This window comes from Theropithecus gelada, chromosome 5, assembly GCF_003255815.1.
Source record: "Theropithecus gelada isolate Dixy chromosome 5, Tgel_1.0, whole genome shotgun sequence".
NCBI lineage: Eukaryota > Metazoa > Chordata > Mammalia > Primates > Cercopithecidae > Theropithecus > Theropithecus gelada.
The window spans coordinates 93,126,742-93,144,828 of NC_037672.1; the positions used below are offsets into that span (position 1 = coordinate 93,126,742).

Below are 18,087 nucleotides of genomic sequence, written 5' to 3' on the forward strand. Positions count from 1 at the left end.
TCCTTCCTTCCTTCCTTCCTTCCTTCCTTCCTTCCTTCCTTCCTTCCAGATGGAGTTTCACTCTTGTTGCCCAGGCTGGAGTACAATGGCGCAGTTTCTGCTCACTGCAACCTCCACCTCCTAGGTTCAAGTGATTCTCCTGCCTCAACCTCCTGAGTAGCTGGGATTGCAGGTGTGCGCCGCCACGCCTAGCTAATTCTGCGTTTTTTAGTAGAGACAGGGTGTCTCCATGTTGGTCAGGCTGGTCTCGAAATTCTGAGCTCAGGTGATCCTTTCGCCTCAGTCTTCCAAAGTGCTGGGATTACAGGCATGAGCCACCGTGCCAGGCTGTTTTTTCTTTAGGAAACTATTGAGGGGGAGAAAATTAGAGATGATAATTAGTTTCAGTATGAACTAGTTGTGTACACTATTTTGTAGTTTTCATTGTATTTAGTATTTCATGCTGATCTAATTGCTTGCTGCCCATCCCAGCCCTTCTCCCTCCTTCTCATTCATGTTTAAGAGCTTAGAATACCAAGCACTGGTCAGGAAGAATTCATTCATACAGTTGTGCTATCTTATATTAAATATACTTAGTTTACATGACAAAAAACTTACTTTAGTTTATTCCTTAATCTAAAGCTCCTAGTAATTCGAAATCCTTGAGTTATTTGACTAATTTTAATAAACTTTGTGAAAATAAAATATCTTTTACACATATTACTTTGCCTTTAAAATGCCTAAAATTACATGATTAATTATGCATGATACTTTTTACACATTAACTGATTTTTGCTATCTGGTCTAAAGTAAAACACAACTGTAACTACCTGGTACTGGTGGTTTTCTTAAATTATAGCAAATGTATTATTAGATAATGAGTATGTGTGGTAATTTATTTATCTTATGAATGCAGAAGATGAAGGCATCAGGATGAATAAAAGTTACTCTAATTGCTGAGAATCTTTTTGCTCCATTGATTCAAGATCATTCCTGCTCCTATTAATTTTATTTGCAATGGTCTTTTTTATGAGCATGAAAGAGGACAGAATGTAATGCATTATTTTCACATACTTATATGTAGTCATTTGTGACTTAAATATGTTCCAAAATAATTGCCCTAGGAATACACAATGGATGTGTTCTTCAGACAGACATGGATTGACAAAAGACTAAAATATGATGGCCCCATTGAAATTTTGAGATTGAACAATATGATGGTAACAAAAGTATGGACCCCTGATACTTTCTTCAGGAATGGAAAGAAATCTGTCTCACATAATATGACAGCTCCAAATAAGCTTTTTAGAATTATGAGAAATGGTACTATTTTATACACAATGAGGTAATCTTTTTTTTTTTTTACTTCTTCCCTTTCTTTTTTATTCTTTTCTTTCCTTCCTTCTTTCTTTCCTTCCTTCCTTTTTTCCTTCCTTCCTTCCTTCCTCCTTCCCTCCCTTCCTTCCTATTTTAGAATCTAAAATCATAATTATTTTTTTAAAAGGGTTGATTTTATGTAATTGCATTTTTCATCATAGACTCACCATAAGTGCGGAGTGTCCCATGAGATTGGTGGATTTTCCCATGGATGGTCATGCATGCCCTTTGAAATTCGGGAGTTGTAAGTTATAATAAAAATTTTGTTAGAATTTATGATTACCTCATGCAAGTTGATATTTACATATGTATTTTATTTTTCATAATCCAACATTTAAGTCATGGTCCATAACAAAAACTGCCTGGTTTTATTTCTGGAGATTTCATTAACTATTATTTTATAATAAAGAAATAAAAACAACCTCCTTTCCCCACAACAAACAAAAACCTATTTAACAGATAATCTAAGTACTCTTAGTCACAATTGACTGGTGATCAGTGGTGAAATTTAGGGACCTCTGAACTCTACGTGTTGGTAGTGTTACACAGAAAGTACAAATTATATAGATAAATATATATCTATATAATTTATTTAATTATAATATATATCACTTTGGAGAGAGAGAGAGAGATAGATAGATAAATAGATAGATAGATAGATAGATAGACAGACAGACAGACAGATATTCTATTGTAAGCAGAGTCCTTCATAGCCAACTTGGAGGAAATCCTTAAAAGGTTCAGAGCTTCCTGACATCGTATAGCTTGAAATGACAGAAGCAAGCACTGCTGGTATAACAGTGACTGAAGCATAGCAAAAGCATGGTAGGGGTGTGGTCTGAGATAATATAATGCCTTATATACCACATTAAGGAGTTTGCATTCTATCTAAAAGCTATGGGAAGCCTTTCAAAGGTTTGATGAAACAATGTAGCTTTCTTTGACATTTTACAGTTCCACTTCTACTTTTTTTAGAATGGGTGGTAGAGAGACTGGAGTGGAAGCAGCAGAGAAATGGAGGCTGTTGTTTTAGTACAAGCAAATATGGCAGTGGCTTAGACTAGGATGGTACTAGAGGAGAAACTGTGAAATAGATATGTTTGGGAAATTTTGTAGAAAATGAAGGCAACAGGATGAGATGAATGGATAGAAAATAATATGAGATTCCTTCCCTTAAGGTCCCTTCTCTGAGATGGCAGCAAAATGTGATTGCCTTTTCTAAGGTCTGCCTCACATTTTCAATTCAATCAGAATCTACCAAAAATAGATGCTGGCTTTTACTATTGCTTCAGATTCTTAGTTGCACTGATTTTGAAACTGTTGCCTGCTGTTATCATCGCTCATTGCTTAACTTAATGAGAATCGACAGTCACCATTCTTTTTATAACCCCTAGTAATCACAATATTCAGTGGGCTAACTTGAAGCCAGGGAAAGTAATATGTTCTCTTACCAATAATTTAATGAGAGAAGATAAAGGCAGAAAAATACATAGACAGTGTGATCTCATTGGGGCCAGAATTAAAATCCATTTGTGCTGTAATCATTCAAATTTTACCCAAATTAGTTCTCACGTAGAGGAAGTCCTTTTCACTCCCTGCATCCCAACCTCTAGTTCTCAGAAAAAGCTCTCTTCAGAAGGACTTGAACATAGTTAGTGTTCAATCAGAGTTGGTATAAAATAAAGAAATTGCACATTGGAAGCGGATGTTTTTGGATTGGGAATTAAAAAGAGAGGCACACCATACTCAGCAGGTAAGGATTGTTAATTACTCTGGAAACAGGGAAAAATAACACTATTTAAACCCCCATGCTTACAATTCAGAGGAATTAGAAAAACCAGGAAAGAAAAAGGTCATTCTAGCAATGTAAGGGTAGCCAAGGGAAGGATACTTAATTTGCAATATCATAGACAAGAACATAGTATACAGAGGCTGTAACAGTTTACTGAAGCGTGAATATATTTCTGGAGATAAAGGCTGACAGATAATATAACTGAATGATGCTAAAATGACAACACAAGCCTCATTGTTTTGTAAGGTGCTCGTAAGTGTCAACTTCTTTCATAGAATGAAATGATTCCATTGAGGAGCTACTATGCTATAGCCATTTTAGGATGGTTTGGAGGGAGGTTGACACACAATCCATTTTGGTTCTTTTGAACTTTCTTTCTTGTGTGTGAGCCAAGCTGTCTGTTATGGGTAGACTGGTAAGCAAGCAGCTGGTCTCCATTTGAACAGAGTGCCAAATAATAGAAATGGGCTTAAATTGCCACTGGGAGAGATTTGTTTAAGATGGAAGGGGAAATGTCCTGATTGTAAGAAATTAAAGGTAGTGGAATTGGTTGTATAATTATATTCCCTGGACAGCTTTACAAAAAACATAGCCAGTTGTCACTGTACAACAGTCCCCAAACACAGGGATATTGCCCAGAGGCAGAGTTTGGAAGAGGTGACCCCAGGGGAACTCTCCTAACAATAGAATTTGTTTGGTTTTGTTATTGTATTATTACAGGCAGCATACGGTACGTTTCTAAATAGCAGAACTGTGTTAGGATGGTATTGGTCAAGCACTGGAAGTGAATTAGAAGTGAAAGAAGTAAGAGCTTGACAGTACGGTTTTGGTAGTTTAATATATCTGCTTTTGAACTGTTTATCCTACTAGCATGGACACACATCCAAGTGTATTGGTGCATGTGTAGCATTTTAGATGCCCTCAGTTTTAATATCTCCTCCTCCAATTATTTGGCATAAAAAATAAATGCTGTTGAGTTGCAAGGGTATTTACTTAATCTCTAGTTTTCTAAGTTTTAAACATATTTGACTAAATTATAGTGAACGTTGTTTTCATTTATTCCATCTTTCTTGAACAAGTACTGTTTTTAAGTGTTGACCACTGATGCAGATGAAAAAGGAGCATTGACTCTAACCACATTCTGTGCTCTCTTTTAGATGCCTATCCAAAGAGTGAGATGATCTACACCTGGACAAAAGGTCCTGAGAAATCAGTTGAAGTGCCGAAGGAGTCTTCCAGCTTAGTTCAATATGATTTGATTGGGCAAACCGTATCAAGTGAAACCATCAAATCAATTACGGGTGAGATGTGTAATAATTAAAGCTGATATGCTACTTGGTGTTAGCAATAGAGTTTTCTCCTGACTTTTTCGTTGAAATAGTTATTTATTTTTTTCAGGAGAACAACAAACATTTTCCAGAAATAGAGTTGATGCATGAGTTACAGCTCATAATTTCTTTATATTTATCATCTTACTTTAGTTTAAAATAAATTCCAATTTAGTAAGATGCTAAAAGTGAGTTGGTTTTCTTATTCAGAAATGAAAGCCAGTAATCAAATATGTTAAAATTATTTTCACAAAATTATGTGGTAGGAAGTCTGATTTTGTTTTTTGTCTTTGCTTTGTTTTTGGTTTTGGTTTTTGATGATTTTTGTGGGGCTTTCCAAAAATTTTATTTTATCTTGCCCAATTTTATGGTGTCACCTTCTCTTGTTTTCTGAAAGTAAACAAAAATCTCAAGCTTAATTACAAAGTATATTATCGGTGTACATTAAAGTTATTTCATGAGTCGGGAGGATGCTTATTATTGATGATTCTTGTTCTCTCTTTTCTTTTGGAATGTGAATAGAAAGAATTACAGAATTTAGTTTTTAATCATTTTTAGTGGAAAAATTAGCTGATTATTGCTTGTTCTAAGACTGTTCCTTACATACACATGTCACCAGAAAAAAATATTTTTGATGATAGTTATCTTAGTTTGTTTGGGCCATCGTAACAAAACAACACAAACAGGGTGGCTCAAAAACAACAGAAATTTACTTCTCATAGTTCAGGAGGCTGACACGTCTAAGATGAGGTGCTATCAGATTCAGTGTTCTATGAGGACCTATTTCTTTGTTCACAGAATAGTACCTTCTATGAATAAGTCCTCACATGGGGACCCCCAAGGTGTAGGGAGTGGGTGTTCACACTGGGGCCTCTTTTATAAAGGCACTAATTCTATTCATAAATACTCCATCATCATGGTTTAATCACCCCAAAGCCAACCTCTTATCATTACATTGGCTATTATGTTTCAACATTTGAACTTTGAGGACCACAAACATTTAGGCCATAGCGATAGTTAAACTTTATTCAGCAATTACCATGTGACGGGCGCCCTTCTAAATTCTTTCTATGTATTTTTTCTCATAACCATCCCATGAAGTGGATACCACCATAACATTTATTTTATACATGAGAAAGGTTTACGTACAATGTATTTGCCTAAGTTGTATAGCTAATAACTGGCAAAACCAAATTTCAAATCTAAGTGTTAACTTCTGAGTTTGTGTTCTTAAAAAGGTGTTGACTGAGAGATAAAATGCTAAGATTGCATTAATAGAAAATGAGTAGTCTTAAGATCTGGAGTAAAGATGTGAGATAATGAAGTTTTTGCTTCTGTTTTAAGAAAAAATGGATAAAGCAGTGTTGTGAAGGGATGATGAAGCTAAAATAGTCAAACTCAGAGCAGTGAGAGGAATGGTGGTAGTCAGGGGCCTCCGGGAGGAGGAAACAGGGAGATATTAGTCAAAGGCCATAGTATTTCTGTTATATAAGGTGAATAAATTCTAGATATCTACTGTATAGCAGAGTGCATATAGTGAACAGTACTGTATTGTCTACTTAAAAATTTGCTGAAAGAGTAGATCTCAAATGTTCTTATCAGAGAAGGTAATAAATAAGAAGGAGGGAACTTTTGGGGGTGATGTATATGTTTGTGGCATAGATTGTGGTGATAGATTAATGAGTGTATACTTATTTCCAAACTCATTAAGTTGTATACATTAATATGTACAGCTTTTTGTATGTCAATCATACCTCGAAAATTGGTTAAAAATTAAACATAAATAAGATAAAATGGAAATTTATTATGGATAAATAAAATTAATACATAAGCCTTTTTTTTAAAAAAGGAATTTAGTCCACTGTCTCTACTATTAAAACTGCTTTGTATAAGTCACAGTAAATTTCCATTACTTTTATCTTTATGACACCTGTCATGACTGTTTTCATTTTGAGGAAACCTTCTTCACATCAGTCATGAAACAATACAGTAACTTTCTAAGAGGGCACTTTGCCTCTCATCTGTCTAAGAAAATACATTTTTGGAAGGGCATTTATTTTCCAGTCTGCAAGTGGGATATGGAACACAACTGGTAGGATGTGAGGTTTCTGAATGCTGGACTCACGGTTTGTGAATAAGACCACTGCTTCCTAGGTAACTGTTTTGACATATTATTTTGAGATGTAACAGTAAAAATACTTATCAACAGCTACCAGAAATCAGGTTTTTGTCTAAATGCCAGTAAAACATGCTTGAACTCAGGGGTGTCATATATGCCTGTTATACACGTCTATATTTTTCTTCATATAAAGAACATTTAGAAATTCACCTCTTTCCTAAAACTAAGGTAGCCTCTCTCTAAGCTTGTGATTGTGTATGAAATCTATATATGAATGAAACATATATATTTATATGTAAATAAAATATGTATATTTGTTCCTTTCTAAAATTAAACTTTATATTTTCATAAATGGGTGTGTATGTGTCAGTGTCTGTGTATGTGTAACTGTGTGCATTTCTATTTTTTTCTGGTGGTTTTCCATAGAAGTTAGGTCTAAATGTTGTTTCTAAAAAACGCTGAAAATGAAAGCTAATTGCCTTAGCAATATTAGATCATCAAAATAGAAAGCACTACAGAAAATTTTAAAAAGTTTTAGCCCAATTTGTTAAATTGCTTAATCATTACATGGAACAAAGTGTTTTTCTGTATAATAATGTTCAATATCATTTTCTCCCTCGTTAGGAAACTACATACTTATTGATGTTTGTGAAGCTATGCACAAAAGAGAATTTCTTTCCTTAGAATACTGTTTGTTAGTCTGAAATATGTTTAAGAAGTCATTGACTAACTGCCTGCAGAACCGATAACACATTTTCCTCCTGTTTTCTTGGCAGGTGAATATATTGTTATGACGGTTTACTTCCACCTCAGACGGAAGATGGGTTATTTTATGATTCAGACCTATATTCCATGCATTATGACAGTGATTCTTTCTCAAGTTTCATTCTGGATAAATAAAGAATCAGTTCCCGCTAGGACTGTATTTGGTAATTGCAATTCATTTCTTGGGTGTTTCTGTTCACATTACATTTTATTCGTGATTCATGGGATATTTCTAAGAAAATCTTAAACCCTAATACATCAGGCTATCCTGAATAAGGAATCATATAGGCTTTCATTTTTATGTAGCCAGTACAAAGTAATAAAGCCTGGGGAGATTCAGGCACCCTTCCTTTCCTTTGGGGCCATGCATCAGATTTCCCTTGTTGAGCACCAGACAGGTGTAGACCAAATGTGAATCTGGACATAATCTCACTTTCAGTGATATTCTTGGGCTTCTAGTAGAATGCTGTGTAATTGAATTAAAATTATATCTGCGTGTTAAAATGAAATGCATTGGCAGCTTAAAATAAAACAAATAAAAGTCATGGCTGAATGAATATGAAAGCCTTAGAATAATTTAGCTTTTAATGAAGCGGACCAAAATGCAAATGGTTTAAATGCATTGAATTGGGAGGTATTATGTGCTTAGTTTATAAGCTCATCTACTTACATACTTCTTTTTTTCTAAACATTGTTCTTACTTTTTGTTTTTATTGTGGCTTCATATATACTGTATAGTATTCTGAACCATATAAAGTTCAGAGCATATGAGTTTACAATTTTTATTACACTGTATTCTACATATCAGTCATGCTTTTAAATAGTAGAATTTGTTATAATTATGTTTATTTTAATGTCTTTCTCTATTATTTCTCTGTTCTTTGTGAGTAACAAAAGCATTCAGTAGTAGAATAAGAAGAAAAACAATCAGAATTGCTCTGGAATTGTGGTGTAGTCCTCACAAGAGTGCCAATTCCTCTTTGCTTTTCTACCTAGTAGGATCACAGCCATGGTATAATATCCCTTATCACACAATAGCTGAAGAGATGCTGGTGCAAATGAACTAAATAGAATGGGAACTTTTCATCCTACCTCCCCATCCTTTTCGAGAACTGTTGATTAGGGGGTCTTAGTGTCTTCAATGGATCTGAAATACTCTATAGATAGCTATCCTCCCTTTAATCTTAGGTTTCTTTAAGAATATGTTGGAGTATGAGGATGCATTACAAAAATACAAAAAAAAGTATTGGAATTATACTAGAGAAACTCCTATCGGGGGGCAATGGTGGAGGGAGGGTGTGATCTTAGGAAGGCAGTGAGGAGGTATAATGGTACCTTAAAGAGTTATGAGGGTTCAATTAAAGAATAACTGCACAACTCAAAGTGTTGAATAAAATTTAGCTCTTAAATGTAGATTTGAAAACAGAAGAGAGAAAACAACAAATCTAAACTGTGGGTGTCAGCAAGTCTAGGTTTAAACCCAAATCTGCCACTTATTTTCTCCATTCATAAGATTGTGACAATACATCTCACCTTCATAGACTAGTGAGGATTTAAAAAATTATGTACAGTACTCAATATAGGGTGTCTGGACCACTTGGTTCATATTAATTACTTACTCCAATACTTCTCCAATCTAAGGAAGATAGATTTTGTTCTGATTTAGTTTTCTTGACTTTTAAGTGTTTTAAAGAAAGCATAACTTTCTAGTGTGTACTATTGGATGCTCTGCTAAGTTCTTGATGTTCATTATCTCATTTAACACTCAAGCTAATTTTGTGTCTTCACACATCATCTTTTGAAGCACTTTGACTAGGCAAGAAGTATCTACTGAGGCTGAGCATCCGAAGTCTGTTAACTTTTTCTTGTAAAAAATTATAAATATTTCAGGAGCTACCCTCATTAAAAATTAAAAAGAAAACACAGAAGTTTCTACTATATCTTACAAATAAAAAAACTCTTGTATACATATTGTTTTTTAAGAAAAAATGATCCCGAAGAGCGTATAGAACAGCAATTAATGATCCATCATAGGTGCCTGTAATCAAGCGGTGATGGTGCCATAAGTGCAGAATGTGGAGGCAAAAAGCCTAGTTTCTTACCCAGGGACTATCACTTATTAGCTGTGGACCTTCAGTAAGTTACCTTTGCCTGCTTCCTCATGTGTTAGAACAGGATGAATGATTGCATGTACCTCATAGGACTGCTCTAAGGATTAAATGAGTTGATTTAGAAAAGCACTTGAAATAATGCCACATGCATAGAAAATATGATTTAAGTGTTATTTATTAGTATGGCATTCCATGCTGCTATCTACTTCATTTGAGAATCATTACTTGATATATTAATGTGACTACCTGCCATATATTATTATTATTGTGATGGCTTGATAACCTTTTATTTATTTCTTGATTGATTACAACCTGATAGCTACTGTTCATCTCAGTTGTCCCCAAATAATAGAAATTTCCAGTGGTGCGGTGAAGACTAGTATTGATTACAGCTGTACTCACCCAACATTTCCTATCCAAAGAAGACATTTTAAGAAAACTAAGTAGCAAGAAGTAAGGATACTAGTAGTACCAAAGATAAACAGATTTGCCAAATATTGTTAACCTTAATAATTACTCAGTAAAGTAGTCATTATTTTCTATAGATAAGGAAAATGACTCAAACATATTAAGAAACTTCTGTAAAGTCAAATTGTAATTGGTGGACCCAAGACAATTTCTATCTAACTTTGACAACTCAGTCATTCTGTCTTCACAGGAGGTGTGGGGATGTGGGGGCTTGTGGAGAATTCCAGAGCTGCTGAGTGAGATTATACGGATGTGTGCTAAAGATACTTTGTGGCTGTTTTTTTTTTTTTTTTTTTTTTTTTTTTTATTGGAAATTTGCCCATCTTTTGTGCCCATGTGCCAAGATACTGTTTTTAGTTGAGCAGAGAAATTATGTCGGTAATTAAGTGTTCAAAGACCTAAGATGTGTCATATTGATAACTATTAGACTATCATTGAGGGTCTATGAAGGTACTTTCTTAGGAAAGTTAAGTTTTAAGTATTTAGGAGGAAATTAGAAATCTATTTGCATATGAGATTTAGGTAAATATTAATTCTGGGCAAATTTTTTTCTTCCCTAACTCTTATTTCCCTTTCCACTCATAAGAAGATAATTTGTTGGGTCAGAGACATCATTAGAGACTGTACAAAAACAAAACCAAAAAAAAAAAAAAATCAGTGTAATGAAAGGAGCAGAGTGTGCTAAAAATCTCTCCAAAGACCTTCTATCTCCAAAGCTGTATGCCTCTAAGTTTTCTAATTATTCCAGTATAGTAAAACATTAAACACAAGTAAATGCCAGCTGGCATATCTTAATCATTGCTATTTCATTTTCTAGGAGTGGCCAGCCAAAAATTCACTCTTGTGTACAGTCTTTGCCTACTCTTACACATCCTCACTCAGCTTCTAGGCCAGCCAATATGGTGCATATTCAGCATGCTAAATGCAGGGAATGGCATCAATAATTGGATATATTTTTTAAAATGTGGCTTTTAAATGTGTTCAGGGTAGGTGCCGGCTAAGCCATACACGACAGATGAATTGTCTTCTTGGATGCAGAGGAAACATGGATTCTTATTCTGAAGAGTTAGTTTCTGTTTGTTATTCCACTGGTTTTCATTTAATCAAATGTTCCACTTCAGACCAAGTATAATAAGCATACCCTTGTCACGGCAGTTCTTTCTTTAAATTTTAACACCAGGAGAGATAAATTTTAATGTCGAAAGAGGTGACAACATTTAAATACTTAGCCGAATGTTTGTGCCAGCTAATTTCCCAGTTTTGCCAGTGTCATAAAGTAGGAACCATAGTATCTGGAGGGCTATTCTACAAACTTTAAAATCAAATTGATTGACAATAATGCAAGATAAGTGGAAGGTAGCCACCTATCCAGCATGTGTGTTTGTGTGTGTGTGTGTTGGTGTCCACATCATCATTTAACTCATGAACTTGGTGATCTATCCTCCTAAACAATTGGAAAGTAATTATTGAATTTATGGGTCAATAACTGCATTAGTATTCTGTTTGCTTGACATTGGTAAGGGCATTCACATGATAAGAGGAGAAGATAAAGACCACTACTTCTGATCACCAAGAAAAATAGTCCTATTACAAAAAAAAAAAAAAATAGTTCAAAGTGACATAGGGAATCTTAAGTTGCTTATATTTGAATTTGAGTATCTTTTTTGGTTATCACAGTATGGTCTCTGTAGAATTTTCTGAGTACTGAGTAGTATTATTATTTATACTGTACTGTTCATATTTTATTCTAACTGCTTTTAGCATTGTTTCTATGACATTAGAGGAAAAATATTGCTTACATATCTGAGAAAGTTATAGAACTTTTTTGAATTCTTAATACTCCATTAAATTTAAATTGTTATGAACAAGAAAAACATTTTAATCTATCATCAAATGTAGCTAAAAATTTTCAGTTATTTTATTGTTTCTTCATATATCTCACAGCCAACATGGGAATGGTGCCACTTTTCTGAGATTCAAAATGAAGGCCTAAATGTTCCAAGGTCTCTTTCTGAAATAAAATCCAATAAATTCACAATATAGCATTTTTACAGATATTTAGATATTTATATATTTGAATAAATTCATTTTATAATCTATTTTAGACTAATAAGAATGCTAACAATGTCACAAAATATTTTTAAAAGGGAATACAACCAAATTCTCAAGTTTCTTTCTCTGTGTGGGGTCTCAGATCTTTATAAATGCTGTGTAGCTCATGTGCTGCACAGTTGCTCCAATTTTTCATGTTCTAAGCATTGAAGATTTAGAAGAGACTGGATTTCAGAGAAAATGGATTGGTGAGGAAGTGGAAAAATGAGTTTTTATTTCTGTGGATTTATCTTGTGCCTAGCACTATGTGAAATATAAACCTGAAGCAACCTTAGACTTGTCTGCCCCCAAGAAGACTATGGTTAATAAAGCTGTGGAAATGAGGGTTACACACATGTATCAGTTAAGGAATAGTAGTAGGCAGAATACAACAAAATTCTGAATTGAGGAGACCTATTATTTTCCCCAAGTCAAAATGTTTTATTCCTTCAATATTGCACTGGACTCATTATCTCTTTGGTTGAACATGCATTATTTGCCTTTCAGCTGGGGATTGGTATTGGAATATGCAGTTTAAATGCCTTCAACATCATTGTTCTATTATTATCATCATCCCCATCCCCAAACATGTTGTGTGTCAACTTCAGGAGCTATCCTAGTCGTTATGTAGAATCAGTTTAAATGGATGTAGTAAATCCTCGCAAAAATTTCCAGACTTAACTGTATAATATGGGTTAGACAGACATATATACATGCAGAAATGGACAAGTGCCCAAATATTAGCATTCTTAAATAACGTGTTACTCTATAGTACCAGTGGCAAGGAGAATTTTTCTACTAAGAGTGGAAACTGACTTTTTTTCCAAGCTAAGGAAAAAGCATTCCTGGATGTGGTGCTTCAGAAGACTATTGATGGAGGAGAAGTACTTCTGTTCTTTTTGCAAATATTTTCCAGCCAGCTGTGAACTGATGGGTAGTATAGGTCCAATATTTATAATGCCAAATTGCTCTGGAAATCTATTCGTCCAGTAACATAACTTTATTGTTTTATATATATGAGGCTTCTGCACAACTAGTAAATTTAGTATTTTAATTCAATAGATAATGTTTAAAGATAAGAAAGACCTATGTATAATTTATGCCTTTTCTGGCAGTGGTTCTCAATAGCAGTGGTCCATGCTTGACTCCAGAAATTCTGATGCTCCAATTTAGGAGGACAGTGTTCCTCACTTCCCATTCGTAGCTGAGAGTTAGCGCTTCAATGAGTTACTCTTCCTGATAGGTGTGTGTCTGTTGAGTCTGGTGGGTGTGTTGGCATAGTTTCCAGTATCATCCCACTGTGCGCTAGGTGCCTTACACGCTTTTAACCTTTATAGAAAACCCAATCGGTAGGTGTCAAATAAAGACCAAAGGATTATCCAAATTCAACGCAAGACTTATTAAGCAATTATTAGAAAAACTAGGATTAGAACCATATCTTTCTCTCACTCCAAATCCTGTGCTAATTTTATTGAACCACTAAGATTCCAATTCTCCATCAAAGATGGTTTTGTTTGAGTTATTGTAAGTTTTGTTAACCTTATCCCACCTGATTTTCCAGGTTTCTGTTGTTGGTGGCAGTGGTTTTTTAAATATAAATTATGGTAAGATGTTTTGTCTCTCTGCTCTTTTGCTTTGAAGGAATAACAACTGTCCTCACCATGACCACACTAAGCATCAGTGCACGACATTCTTTGCCCAAAGTGTCCTATGCTACTGCCATGGATTGGTTCATAGCTGTCTGCTTTGCTTTTGTATTTTCGGCCCTTATCGAGTTTGCTGCTGTCAACTATTTCACCAATATCCAAATGGAAAAAGCCAAAAGGAAGACATCAAAGCCCCCTCAGGAAGTTCCCGCTGCTCCAGTGCAGAGAGAGAAGCATCCTGAAGCTCCTCTGCAGGTACTTGACTTAATCCGCCTTTAGTTTAAGATTTTAGCTTCCTGATCAAATTTATGTTGTCAGGAGAACAAACGGAGGACTTAAAAATCCTGATATCAACTTGTAAGTCATTTAAAAATCCAGAAAAATATAAAAGTAACTGTATGAGCTTAAACTTTATGTTGGTGATTAAAAGCTTAAAAAGTAAACAGCTGTGACAGAGCTAGATGTAGGCGAAGCTAATTGTTTGAAAGTTTCTTTCGGAGTTACATGTTTTATTTTTCTACAGAAAAGGGCAAAATCTCATGTATACTATTAGGAGGAACCTGTGAACATCTGTAAGTGAGTTGAGAAAACATTCTAATAGAGTTCATGGTGCAAAGCAAAGCAGCAGTTAGTTTTTGTTTGTTTCTTTAAAAATTTTGCTTATGTTTAATTTTTGTGACTACATAATAGATGCATATATTTACGACGTACCTGAGATGCTTTGATACAGGCATGCAATGTGAAATAACCGCATCATGGAAAATGGGATAGACATTTCTTCAAGCATTTATTCTTTGAGTTACAAACAGTCCAATTACATTCTTTAAGTTATTTCAAAATGTACAATTAAGTTATTATTGGCTGTAGTTGCCGTGTTGTGCTATCAAATAGTAGGTCTTATTCATTCTATTACTTTGTACCCATTAATCATCCCTATCTTCCCCCCACCAAACTCCCACTACCCTTCCTAGTCTCTAGTACCATCATTTTACCCTCTATGTTCATGAGTTCAATTGTTTTGATTTTTAGATCCCACAAATAAGTGAGAACATGCAAGGTTTATCTTTCTGTGCCTGGGTTATTTCACTTAAGATAATGATCTCCATTTTCATCCATGTTGTAGCAAATGACTGGATCTCATTCTTTTTTATGGCTGAATAATCATTCACTGTATATATGTACCACATTTTCTCTATTCATTTATCAGTTTATAGACACTTAGGTTGCTTCCAAATCTTAGCTATTGTAGACAGATCTGAAACAAACATAGGAGTGCAGATATCTCTCTGATATACTGATTTCCTTTCTTTTGGGTATACACCCAGTAGTAGAATTGCTGAATCATGTGGTAGCTCTATTTTTAGTTTTTTGAGGACCCTTCAGCTGTTCTCCATAGTGGTTGTACTAATTTATCTTCCCACCAACAGCGTACACATGTTCCCTTTTCTCCACATCCTCTCCAGCATTTGCTATTGCCTGTCTTTTGGATATAAGCTATTTTACCTGGGGTGAAATGATGCATCATTGTAGTTTTGATTTGCATTTCTCTGATGATCAGTGATGTTCAGTACCTTTTCATATACCTGTTTACAATTTTCATGACTTATTTTGAGAAATGTCTATTGCATTAGTCCATTTTCACACTGCTAATAAAGACATACCCAAAACTGGGAACAAAAAGAGATTTAATTGGACTTATAGTCTGACATGGCTGGGGAGGCCTCAGAATCATGGTGGGAGGTGGAAGGCACTTCATACATGGTCATGGTAAGAGAAAAATGAGGAAGAAGCAAAAGTGGAAACCCATGATAAACCCATCAGATCTCGTGAGACTTATTCACTATCACAAGAACAGCATAGGAAAGACTGTCCCCCATGATTCAATTACTTCCCCCTGCGTCTCTCCCACAACAGGTGGGCATTCTGGGAGATACAATTCAAGTTGAGATTTGGCTGAGAACACAGCCAGGCCATATTATCTATTCAAATCTTTGCCCATTTTTGATTGGATTATCAGATTTTTTCCTATTCAGTTGTTTGACCTCTTTATATATTCTGATTCTTAATCCTTTGTCAGATGAGTAGTTTGCAAATATTTTCTTCCAATCTGAGTTGTCTCTTCACTTTGTTAATTGTATACTTTGCTGTGCAGAAGCTTTTTAACTTGATGTGATCCCTTCTGTCCATTGTTGTTTTGGTTGCCTATGCTTCTAAGGTACTACTCAAGAAATTTTTGCCCAGATCAACATCCTAGAGATTTCCCTGAATGTTTTCTTGTAGTAGTTTAATGGTTTGAGGTGGTCTTAATTCATTTTGATTTGATTTTTGTATATGGCAAGAGATAGGGGTCTATTTTCATTCTTCTGCATATGAATATACAGTTTTCCCAGCACCATTTTTTGAAGAGACTGTCTTTTTCCCAGTGTATACTTTTGGCTCCTGTGTTGAAAATGGGTTTGCTGTAGGTGTGTGGATTTGTTTCTGGGTTCTCTATTCTGTTTCATTTATCTATGTGTCTGTTTTTATTCCAGTACCATGTTGTTTTGATTACTATAGGTTTGTAGTATAATTTGAAATCAGGTAATGTGATTCCTCCAGTTTCACTCTTTGTGCTTAGGATAGCTCTGGCTATTCTGGGTCTTTTGTGGTTCCATATACATCTTAGGATTGTTTTTGCTATTTATGTGAAGAACATCTTTGATATTTTGATAGGGATTGCACTGAACTTGTAGATTGCTTTTGGTAGTATGGAAATTTTATTAATACTGACTCTTCCAATCCATGAACATAAAATATTTTTCAATTTTTTGGTGTCCTCTTCAATTTCTTTCATCAGTGTTTTCTAATTTTCATTATAGATATCTTTCATTTCTTTGGTGAAGTTAATTCCTAGGTATTTAATTTTATGTGTGGCTATGGTAAATAGGAATACTTTTTTATACCTTTTTCAGATTGTTAACTGTTGACATACAAAAATGCTGCTGATTTTTGTATATTAATTTTGTATCCTGCAACTTTACTGTATTTGTTTATCTGTTCTAATAGTTTTCTTGTGGAGTCTTTAAAGCAGCAGCTCTTAACATGGCCACACATTAGAACTACCCCATGGGGCAGGGTGGGGCCCGTACCTGTGTATTAAAGAAGAAAACAAAACCAATAAGCAAGAAGATAAATAGTTGTAGTAAATGTACATTCAAAATTAGGAATTCTTGACCTAAAGGGATAGATCTAAGAAGATGTGGAAAGCCCAGTAAGAGCTATTGTATTTTACATTTGACACATCTATGAGTCTGTGATTTAAAAAAACAAACAATTAAAAAGTGTCTTTTTCTTCATGGAGTCCAACTGTACAAAAATAGTAAGATCTTCATAAAAATGTAGAAGCAAACAAGCAGCGCCCCTTTCACTCTCTTTCCTCTTCTTCTTCCTCTGCTAGTCCCCTGTTTCGTTCTCTCTCTTTCTCTCTCACTATTGCTCTACTCAGCTTCTTTTTTGAACCAGCAGACAAATGCCTGTGGTCACTTAAACACAGTCTATGGCGTTTGCCACAAACAGTAGTCTAAGACTCCCTTTGTTTGCATACACCCAATCAACACATGTATAAATCATCAGCTTTATTCTCTATTGATCACAGGTCAGTCCCTTATTCATTCATTAATTGATCTATTTACTCATTCAACAAATATACATTTAGTGCCAACTTTGTGCCAGATTTCCTGTTTAGAGTCTGTGAGTAGATAGTGTACCATAAAACAAATATCCTGCCAGATGGAGCTTACATTTACTTGTGTGGGGCAAGGGAGAGGAGGCAGACAATATTAAAAAACATAAATAACAAAACAGGTGATGTGTTAGATGGTGATAGGGCTATGATAATAGTAAAGCACTAAAGGGGACAGGAAGTGCGGGAGGAGGATGGGATTCCGTTCTCAGATGCCAGCTGAAGAAATTAGGTTAGGTGTTCATCCTGGCGGGAATTAACTGGTCAGGGTCCTGCAATTTATAGCTCTGCTCCTACAGGGCACTGGACCCTTTAAGAGTGGCATGTGTGCAGGTGAAAAAACAATATCTTTCCACTAAGTAAGTCTAGATAGTTTATATTTTCCTTTAAATGAATCAATTTCATCATGATTTTGAAAATCATCAGAATGAATTTCACATACTATTTATTAGTTTAAAAAGTACTGATTGAGTATGCAGTTTTATTTTCTTTCCCATTCTCCATAGGTAAACTTGTACCCTCTATGCTTGTTGTTTTATTTTGCTTTGCCTTGGTGTATTGAAGCCTTGATAGAAGATTCTTTTTATGAAATCTTTCAAAAACTGGAGTCTTGAATTTATTTATTTATTTCGTTGTTTCTATTTTCTATTTTTATTATTATTATACTTTAAGTTCTAGGGTACATGTGCA

General features: G+C 34.8%; 1 protein-coding gene across 3 annotated transcripts in view; it reads left to right on the forward strand.

Moving 5' to 3' along the window:
- GABRA4 (gamma-aminobutyric acid type A receptor alpha4 subunit) overlaps window positions 1-18,087 on the forward strand; it is a 75,339-nt gene that overhangs the window by 16,213 nt on the left and 41,039 nt on the right. For 2 of the 3 annotated variants that reach the window (XM_025385319.1, XM_025385320.1), the window contains exons 4-8: window positions 1,104-1,324; window positions 1,518-1,600; window positions 4,306-4,449; window positions 7,372-7,524; window positions 13,672-13,931. In XM_025385319.1, the coding sequence (XP_025241104.1) occupies window positions 1,104-1,324; window positions 1,518-1,600; window positions 4,306-4,449; window positions 7,372-7,524; window positions 13,672-13,931 (861 nt within the window). The remainder of the gene's footprint in view (window positions 1-1,103; window positions 1,325-1,517; window positions 1,601-4,305; window positions 4,450-7,371; window positions 7,525-13,671; window positions 13,932-18,087) is intronic. The other variant, XM_025385321.1, reaches the window with a different exon arrangement.